This window comes from Corvus hawaiiensis, chromosome 3 (assembly GCF_020740725.1).
Source record: "Corvus hawaiiensis isolate bCorHaw1 chromosome 3, bCorHaw1.pri.cur, whole genome shotgun sequence".
In the NCBI taxonomy this organism is placed as follows: domain Eukaryota; kingdom Metazoa; phylum Chordata; class Aves; order Passeriformes; family Corvidae; genus Corvus; species Corvus hawaiiensis.
Window position 1 is genome coordinate 65,934,198 of NC_063215.1, and position 10,300 is coordinate 65,944,497.

General features: G+C 40.7%; 1 protein-coding gene across 2 annotated transcripts; it reads right to left on the reverse strand.

Moving 5' to 3' along the window:
* Nucleotides 1-7: 7 nt before the first annotated feature.
* SMIM28 (small integral membrane protein 28) lies at nucleotides 8-8,009 on the reverse strand. 2 transcript variants are annotated; one of them, XM_048299719.1, is made up of 3 exons: nucleotides 7,609-7,691; nucleotides 2,842-2,929; nucleotides 8-1,238 (listed from the first exon to the last, which is right to left on the reverse strand). In XM_048299719.1, the coding sequence occupies exons 2-3, from the start codon at nucleotides 2,917-2,919 to the stop codon at nucleotides 840-842; spliced, it is 477 nt and encodes a 158-aa protein (XP_048155676.1). In that variant the 5' UTR covers nucleotides 2,920-2,929; nucleotides 7,609-7,691; the 3' UTR covers nucleotides 8-839. The 2 variants fall into 2 exon arrangements, with proteins under 2 accessions (XP_048155676.1, XP_048155675.1); XM_048299718.1 differs by lacking the exon at nucleotides 2,842-2,929 and having other exon boundaries at nucleotides 7,609-8,009.
* Between the last annotated feature and the right edge of the window lie 2,291 nt (nucleotides 8,010-10,300).

Below are 10,300 nucleotides of genomic sequence, written 5' to 3' on the forward strand. Positions count from 1 at the left end.
GACAAGATTTTTTTTTTGGTGCACTAGATTTTATTAATTTTTCCCCAAGTTGTTTACACGCTGCACCAAGTAAGTTGCATGATTTATTATTATTTTAGACTTGGAAAAGAAGTCAAGCGAGTAGTCTGGAATGTTGGGACCTTGCAGACTTGGCAAGCAGCTTGCAGCAATAGTGTGAGTGTACTCTTGTATGGAGTCTTCCTCACCCAGAATAAACAGATCTCCTCTGGTTGTCCTCGTGTTCAATCATGAGAAAAGACAACCTTTATTCATAGTGCACATTTGAACCTTTGGGGACAGTTACTGGAAATTTTGTAGAGGTTATATGTTTACTTGCTTTCCTGAGAGCTGATTGATCATTCCAGAGCACTGCAGAATGATGTGATGTTAACACACGCAGGCTGAGTGACTCAGCTTGTCAAAAACTCGTTTGAAAATAAATGCATAAAGTAGAAAAAAAACCAAACTGAAATAGGTATGTGCTAAAAGCCCTTTTTGTGACTGCTGAATCTATAGTGTTATTGCCATTTCCTTGTAGCTGAGGGATTACAGAGGAAGAGCTTCCCAGCTTTCCATAAGTTTAAACCTTGCATGACATGTTTGTTAACTCGAATCCCTGTGTTACTAGTCTGGATTGGATTTGGTGCTACACCGTGTGTACACTTGTCAAAAATGGAAGGTAGAGAATCCTATGATGAGGTGAAGAGACTCATTCCCTGTCTCTTCAAGTTTCTTCCTTCATAAATGTGCCTCATTTGGAATCTTTTCCCAAATTTTAAAGGCCATAGCAGTTCTACCTTTGTGCTTCACGCTTCAGCTAAGGTGCTTCCATAGGAAGTTTATTTGGTGCTGCTGGCCTGCAGCGTGCTCTCTTCATAAGGAGGCACTGGGTCTGGAGAAAGCTCAATGTGAGCCTCTCCCATGGAAGTCTTCATGGTGGCTTCCTCATATGATGGAGGCAAACACACAGAGAGGAATGTGGCATCAGGGAGCAGCGTGGAGTAGTGGAAACTCTGTTCACTGCTCCAGGGCAGCGCAGAAAGGAAATGGGACACATCGTGCTCAGGCAGGGCCTCAGGAAGGTCAATGCTGAAGATCTGCCCCTGCTGAGTGCGGCGCTGGCAACGGCGGTACAGGAAGAGTAGCAGGAATGCCAGGAAGAGCATCATGGTGGCAGGCAATATGATACACAGAAATGGTTCTATGTCGTCTTTGGTTGAACTTGTCTGTTGTCTGCTCTGTAACCAAAGCAAATAGGAAGTGTGTTGGATTCCTGGAGATCTCTTAATCAGAGAGCAAAAACACATTCCCCATCTCCGCCTCATGACATAGCAGCTGCTTTTCCAAATATCTTTCTCTTTGCACTAATATCATTCAAGTAATATGTTGTGCAGTCTCATGAATTCTATTTCCTGGCCAATTAAAGCAAATCACAACCAGAGACAAAAAACCCCAGAGAAGTTGCAAAGAGTATTGTGTTTTCAGAAAACCCTATCTCCAATGGGGGGAAAAACCCAACAACCTGGAAGTATATGTAATTTTGCATGACATTTTATTACTCTTGGATTATAGCGGGACCAGTTGGCTTTGCAGGAGATCAGTCAAGCCTTTAAAATTTGGGAGAACACTGAATTGCAGATGAATAAGGCTGGTGATCCACCATCTAGTGTTGTTTCTTTGTATTTGGAAAATTGTTTAAAGAACAACTATTACAACAACTAGCCCTTTCAAACAGGGCCTGTTGCCTACAATACCTGCTCTTTGTGTTGTTCTAACCTCACAGGCCAGTTCCAAATAAAACACAGTGTCAGGACAGCTTGGAGTGGGGCTCTTGAGCTTGTTCTGCCAGTGATCCAAGATTCTTATTTCCCTATTTAAAACTATGGAAAAAAGAACTTCTGGTGTAAGAGAAGTAACAGTTGGGACTGGTGTGTCATCTTTGTTTTCTCCAAAATGTAGCACAAAAGACCTCTGTCCCACAGCTTTTGAATTGTGATGTAATGTTAACTGGGGTCATAAGCTATGAGAAGAACAAACAAAGCCATTTGTGCTCTTCTGTTGTATTAGCTTTAAAATTTAGTATATCCTGTTTCCAGTCTGGCTCTATCTTCTAATAATTGGATCTCATTCAGAGTCTAGTCTAGGGAGGGAGGAAAACACAGACCCTATACTGCTGTTTATTATCAACTCATTCCCTTTGTAAGTTTTTAAGAAATGCTATCAGATGGCTTTTTCACATTTGTATGGTGAGACTAAACAATGGATCAGATTTCCTTTACTTTGAGTGAAGCTGCCTATTCAAGCTGGGAGAACTCGAGTGATTCTTTCCTCAAAGCGTTTGGAAGCAGGGATGCAAACTGGCCGTTTGCAGCAATGGCTTTGTGGAAAGGACAGTAACTCAGTGTCTCCTTCTTAGTCTACAAAAACTTTCTATGCTCGTTCTTCCGGGAATCACAGCCATTCTTCTAGCTACAAAATCACACTGTAACTTACATTCAACTGATTATCTACCAGGCATTTGTAACCTCTTTGCTTTGTCATCATATTATGAAATTATTATTATGTGGCGATGCCTAAGAAAAACAATGTAACTAGTCTTTGACTCCTAACAAATAATGCAGGGGAAATTTCTACTTTTTTTATTTTTTCCCTAAGGTATTGTGGGTCGGAAGCTAAATGCATGAAAATAATTTTAAAATACACTGAAACCTTTGCAGATTAACTATTAAGCTATTCTTCCCCAACTATCTTTTACCCAAAAAAAGCATATTAAAGAAGTATTTAATATTTACTGATAGTTTTTAATTAAAGAACTTCTGACTGTACAAGCTGTTGTCTTACCTGGCCATTCAATGAGTGACAGGAAATAGCAGAATTGGAAGAAATTGTTCCAGCTGTTCTTCCATCTAGTGCAGACATTAAATAATCCCTTTAAAATGAGTGGATTTTTTAAAAAGTTTGTTAATGCTTTTTTGGTGTGTCTTATGAGGTGCATAAAACACGTCAAGGGAAAATGAGAAAAAAGCATTCAATACTATGTTTGTGCACTACGTATGTGGAGACTCACTGGTATGTTACCGATAGTCTTACAGTAAATATTTAGAAGAGCTGATCTTATACTGGACAGCATTATTCACAATCAGTGAAGAGCTTGTTTTTAAAATCCAAGTCCAGGTTTTGGGTTTAATTTGTAGGGAGCAGGCTTTCACCAGGGTTAAGTGTTGGTCTTAGGATCTGTAAGTTGTACAGTATTCTGGTGGTTTGTGAGGACAGAGAGTGAGATTGCCAGTGTTTCCTACATGAGACTAGTCAAAGGTATATAAAGCCCCGATTATAATTTAAGTTCAGTGCAGCTTCCCTATAAATTTCACTGAAACAATATTCGGGTGTAAATAATGGCCAAGGACAGTGTATCCTTTGTGTGCTGGTGGAAGCACAGACAAGAGTTAGAGCTGTAAGACATGGCCTGATACAAATACTGGACTTCAGAAAAAGGCTAAGCATGATGGAAGAAATTACAAATTATCTTGGATCTCAGGGAAATACTTTGCTCCAAAGCCTTGCAATGAAATACCCATCAAGAGAAAGGTGCAAAATATATTATTGGTGGAGGGGACAGTTTGCATCTAATGGTAAAAACTGGAAGCAGTGAAACTACAGGTAGTATGAGCTAGCTCAGATGGCCACAGTCTGTGAAGTAGCTACAAAAGGACACCTTAGGGTGTCAGTGGGTTACTGGCCTGAAAACTCTTATTTAAAGGCCCTCCAAGAGTAACCTGTAGCATTGCTTCTAAAGTTGCAAAATCAAGCTCTCAAGGCTGAATAAATGACAGCATTTCTGAAATCTGTGATTCCTTAATTTGCTCTGCAATACATATAATTTTTAATTACATTATTGTGCACAAAGTGCCTCGTCGGGGTTGTGATAGATTGCTTAGGGAAGAAGATGAACACCACAATACCACAAGGTATTGTGTGTTGCAGGATGTGTAGAGTATGTAGTGACTGAGTCAGAAGACTGTGGGAAGAGAGAGGACTGCCTGCTAGTGTGGGATAGCAAATATTCTCCTGGGGAGCTGTATTTCTGTCTCTGCTACTAAATGCTCTACAGAAGGGGCAAGACAGATCAGTGGAGGTGTTTCTTGTGGGTTGCTCGTTGGTTATACTTCATTTGAGTGCCTGGCTTGAGATCCTTGGGTATGGTCTGCAGAAATTCTGCATCTGTATTGCTGTCTCTGAAGGTGAAAAGGCAGTGCCCTGAACCTGCAAGTACTTTATTGCACTGAGGGATTTGGGCAAAAACGACATAGGTTATTACAAAGTAGCTCATGTTCTCTTGCACTCCCTAAAGTGGTCAGGTGGTTGGACTAGATATTCATTGCAGGCACCTTCCAACTGAACGACTCCTATTTTATCCTATTCTATTTCAAAATAACCACACAAGTGCCTGGTGGCTATCTATTCAGTAATGTGTGCAAAAGAAGACATAATACATTTGTTGTTTGAAGGAGATGCAGTGAAAGATGCTGGGAAAGGTGAGGGAAGTAGCACACTGAATGGCCAGTAATTAAGTGAATACCGTGCCCTGTATAGTTGTGAAAGAGCAGTAAGTGTGTTTTACTATGATCTGAAAAATAGTACTATGTAAAGCAGATAGGATTAAGAATTAGGCAATATTATAGAATTATAAAATATGCTGAGTTAGAGGGGACCCATCAGGATCATTGAGCCCAACTCTTGACCCTGTGCAGGACACCCCAAGAGACACACCAGGTGTCTGAGAGCATTTTCCAAACGATTTTTGAACTCTGTCAGGCTTGGTGCTGTGACCATTTTCCTGGGGAGCCTGTTCCAGTGCCCAATCACCCTCTGAGTGCAAAATTTTTCCTCATATCTAACCTAAACCTCCCCTGACTCAGCTTCATGCTTTTCTGTATGCTAACAGGTGACAATAAAGATCAGTTTTGCTCAGTCTGTGTTTCAGAGTGTTCATAGCTTTTTAAATACAGCTAATGTTAAGACTTTCCTATCTGGGTGAAATAATTTGTAGGCTACCTAGTGTATTATTTGAGTTGAAATAATCTTTCATAAGTTAATACTGCCCCACAGATGCCCTGAACCTGAACAGGGAATTATATATCCATTTTGATGCTGCCTCCTGCCAAACATTACGTGGACTGATTTTACTTGGAGATGTAGTTCCAAAAGCTTATGGACTTCTTGTACATTTATCCATATACATATATCAAATGTATTAGGAGACAATTGATCAATATTAGTTCCTCTTTTTCTATTGTGGCTTTGTGCCCATTTCTGCAATGACTGCCTAAAGGGCTACTGAAGAATGTTGCAAAATTTTGACATAAAGACTAGAAAATCTAATAGGCATTAAAAAATTATACTAAAAATAGGAATAATTTTAATGCAATGTATCAAAGGCCACTTAAAAAAACCCCCTTATTCTGAAATTCTAAACTAAAAACTGAAATTCTACACTGACCTAAAACTAACTTCTGAAGCTGTGGCTCTAAAACTAGTAACCACTGTGTATAGGTATCAGGAATAGCTGCCAGAACTGCAAAATAAAATGATCTAGAAATCAAACTGAATCTTCATTAATTGAAAGTAAAATGACTGCAGAATATATTTAAGGTAAAATCCTCTAGTCTTTTACATTTGAAAGTTTCCACACCAGGCATATGAAGTGACTGATGGAATTATTAATTGACTGGTTTTGTTTGATGCTGCTTCACTGGAGATCAGCATGCTCTGCCTGTGTCATCACAAGTATCTATTGTCAGGTTTGTAAGTGACAAAAATAAGGATCCGACTTCCAGCATGAAATAAGTTACAGACACATAAATATGGGAAAATATCCTTTATGAAACAGAGAAAGTCAGAAAGTAGCATGGGAGTAAAAGGGATCATATTTCTAAAAAGTCCTCTGTTTTCCCAGAATTGATTCTTAGTAGGACAGTTTGGACATTGTAGGCTCATGTTTATTCTCCTCCTTTCCTTTATATATTTGTAGGGACTGAAGCAGAGGGTCAGTTTCCCCCAGCCACTGAGCACATACTCGAAGCAGTAAAGCCTTTCATTAGTAATCTGCCTGCCTATGTTTTTTGAACATGCTGAGCATGTACAGTTGCCAGCTTACAGATTATGTGACCCATATCAGTTAAGATGAGCTTTTACTCATGCCTGTTGGTAAAAGAATGAAATGCAGAGCGTGGCTGAGTTGTGTGGTATGTCTGTGATGAGTAATGGAATGGGCTTGGAGCTGAACTAGTGTCTAGATGAAAGAGGGGTAGTACCTGCCTTGGGAGGGTAAAACATGAGTTTAAGGAAAGCTTTTGTGTAAGGGTAGAAAAATGAAAGTTTATTTTGCTTATTGAAATTCCCATTGAAGTGACTGAGTTGTGCTAAGATTTATTGTGTTGTTAATGATTTGCTAGAGTAATAGGAACTCCATTAAAATTATTTTGTTAATATAGCCCATATTTATACTAATATCTTTTGAAGTTGAATCAGGAAGCTGATACTTCTGAAATGTTTTAAGCGGATTGGGAACAAAGTTTGCTTTGAAGTCATTAGGGTGTGGTCCACCCATAGGTGCTTTTCCAAGCTCTATCCTGCTTCTTGAAGCTGATTCATTATTGCTTGTAAAAAGCAAAAACATGTAACTCTGGCAAATAGAAAAACATTTTTATGTGTTTTTGTATACATTAGTAATGACACAAGTTTAGAAGTGAGCCTGGATTTACACAGAATTTTCAAATATTTGTTGAAATGTGACTCTAGTGATGCTGTTTGTTTCTCATTGTCAGATAAAACCAGTCTTGAGGTGTGAAGACATTGCCATTGCTATTCTAACTCTGACAATGTTACTGGTGAGGTAGACTTTGTTAAAATTGTGGAGGCATTTAAATACTGCTTTTTTTCCTGTTCTGACACCCACCCACACTCCTACCCCCTTTTATTTTGCAACAGTACACTTTATATATATCAGCTGAGTAGTGCGGCCAGTTCATTTGCTAATGCATCTTACTTCGGACACTTACCTAGAAGTACGTGCACCTTAAATTATTATTTTTGATCAGAGAAACACTTCTGCTGTATCCCAGACAAAGCCAGAAAGCAGGCTGTGTTTTCATCTCTGGGGGCTACTTCCCTTCCCCCACTCGGCTGCGTGTGATCCTCTCTCGCAGAAGTAATCAGTGCACAGCTTAGGGAACAAGAGTTCATTGCTGCCTGCTACTGACTGGTAACATCTGCAGAAAGGCTTCACGGGACCAGATCCAAGGCGTAAACACGCGTTTAACAAAAAGGAAATCGAGGATGTGTTATGCTTAAAAGAAGTAATTAAACTTCCTTACCTGCCACCCCAGCAAAATTATTCCATCTAATGTTTTTCTTTGCCACAAATGTGTTTAAAAAGACTTAACAGCAATAAAGAAATGCTCTGACTCTATGTAATTGAGCAGTACTGCTTTGATACATCCCAATACCCAGGTATTTACTCTGCACTGTACACTGAGGCATTACACAGACATATACACACATGCAAAGTCAAAGGAATGCCACAGAGATGAGCGGGGGGGTACAGACCTGAAGCTCTGTTTCCAGAAGTGGCCCACCTGGTTCACTGTTTAGCCAGTCATAGTTTCCCCTGTCAGCATGTCCAAAATTTTTCAAGCTGCTGCCCAAGAGCCTCCTCATGCTTTCATTAACCTGGTCTTCTGTCTTCGTGCCTCCACCTTGCTTCGCTGCTTGCAACTGTGTCTCCGCCTCCCAGCCTTGACCCAGCCGGGCTGCTCGCAGCTAATGATCCCTCTTAAGTGATATCCCCTTTATAGTGGGAAAGAAAAAAAAAAAGACGTTAGACACCCCCTAGTCGTCAAGAAGCCAAGCAAATAGATCTCAGAGCCTCTCTCCAATTCCAACTCAATCTCTCTGGATTTGCTTCGGTGGCCTACATTACCAGCAAAGCTGGCATCAGGTATCTGGGAGCTGGGGCTGATAGCGCTCTGATTGGAGCACTCCCTGCATTAGGATTATTAAAAGGGGAATTTGCATGTGAATCTGAGCCCACATGATTGTGACTCCGTGTGGATAAATAACGCTTTATATTTAGTTATCTAATAAACACTATTTCCAACAAAATAAAATGAAATAAATAAAACCTGTGCTTCTATGTTGAGAGTGAAAGGGTAACTGAGGTTCCCCCCTCAGTTACAGAGCACAAGGAAGAATCACAATCCAGGCAGGTTTTTCTTCCCTGTTGCTGAAACATACAGAAAAGAGAGTGGTTTCTGAGTAGAGAGGCAAGGACACAGGGCTAAATGCTGTACTGAATTATTTAGCAGTGTTAGGATGTAGATGTTAATGATAAATCCAGAGAGAGAGCTCTGCCAGGAAAGCTTTGGTCACTGTGAGAGTGTATGATTGCTTCTGGTAAGAATGAGCTGTCAGTTCAGTTAAATCAGGTTTACAGCTTTCTAGGATACTCGTTAAATGGCAATTGTTTCCAGTGAGAAGACTCTGAGATGTTTATACAGAAAAGCAACACGAACTTATTTCACCGATGTGTGGTAACTTCTGAAGGGAGGAATATTTAACCTAAGCTGCAAGTTGTATCAAGGTTTAACTCATGCTGAAAAGTTGGAGGTGTGTTTTGCTGCCGTGCTGCGAGCAGAGCGAAAGGCTGTTCCTAAATGTCCCTTTCAACTGTGGTGTGTTTTGCATGATATCTCAAGGCTTGTCAGTCCGAGCAACAGTTGTGTTTAGGACTGATGATGGAAATTTGGGGTTAGAATCCTAACCTCTTCTTTCTTGCTTGGACTTTTTTTCATCAACTCTTCTTTTAGTTCATGGCTCCTAGAAAATTGCAGGCCTACTTGGAGGCAGCAGGCTGTACTCCTGCAGCTCCAACAATGGCAATCAGCAGTGCCAGCACTCGCTGTTTCTAAGGAGAGGACCCTGGAAGAACCTGTTCCAAAACTGGCTGTGATCCCTGTGTCTGCATCTTTCAGGAAGGATTCACCCTGCAGGCGAGCCATGGCTGTGGGAAAGAGAGGTGATAGCTTGATAAATCTATCCCATTTTATTAATGAAGTTGCCAGGTGAGCAGTGGACAGGGAACAACAATATTGCATGAGGGGCTGGTCTTGCTGCTGAAGCAGCCACATCATTTGTTGGAAACCAAACTCTTGCTTCTGCTGAGGAGGTCCCGTGTGAAGCTAGAAGTCTCACCTCAGCAAAGCCTTTGCATGCTTGTGAGAAGACCCCTCCTCTCCTCGATGCCTCACTCATCATCTTGGAAAGTACTTTCAGAGGTGGTGAGTGTGTCCAGCTTCACCAGGCCCAGGGCAGTTACACTGTGAGTTATAATGTCCACTGAGAAGCCAGGTCCTAAACATGGTTTAACAAGTCACAGGTCAAGGTAGCAAAATATTTCACTTGGTGTCTCAACACCTTGTATAAAAGCAGGAATGACGATCATCTTTCCCAAACCAGTGTTAAGAAAAGAAATTCCTTAAGGAGCCTTGAGACTCTGCAGCTTAAATCTATAATCTTACGTGCAAGCAGGAAACATTCATATACCGTCTTAATTAGGGTCTTAGTGCAGCCCCTAAGATTATTCGTGCTATTTTTAAAAGCTTGCTATAAATTTGCTTTGGGACTGTGCATGAATAATGAGGAGAAGTAAAAATATATGTCTCCTTACAGTATAAACACCCTGTCTGGCATCCTTGGATTCTAGTTGATGAATTTTAGCCAAGAAAAATAAGGTGTGCACTCTTCAGACTCACTGACCTGATTTGTCAAGTGCTGCTTTGAATTCTTGACCTCTGGAAAATGTATAAGAATGATTTAACTTTGTAGAGCTGAGGCCAAATGGGAATTTGGGGAAATGCAGTGACTTTTGTCATGCAGGTAATTAGAATATAAAATAATGATTGTCTCTCTGGCTTTTTATATCATCAGTCGAGCCAGCAGCAAGATTAGTGAGCATGATTGGGGTATCCTCTTTCTGCTGCCAGGGATCAGGTGCCCATTTGCTGCACTTCCTTTGTAGAGCAGATCGGCTCTTGTGCAGAACTGAAACAGAACCACTCAAGACCAGGTTTGTGATGGCAAATCTGTTGCAGATTTCTGCCAACCCTGTGTGGCACACCTGACACTTATTTTTCCTTCTCACAAGGAGTTCATAAATACCATCATATCTTGGGTATGCTGTAATGTGAAAGCTGCGGGGAGGAGGCTCATCCTTAATTCCAAGCCCCTTGGCCAGATGTCA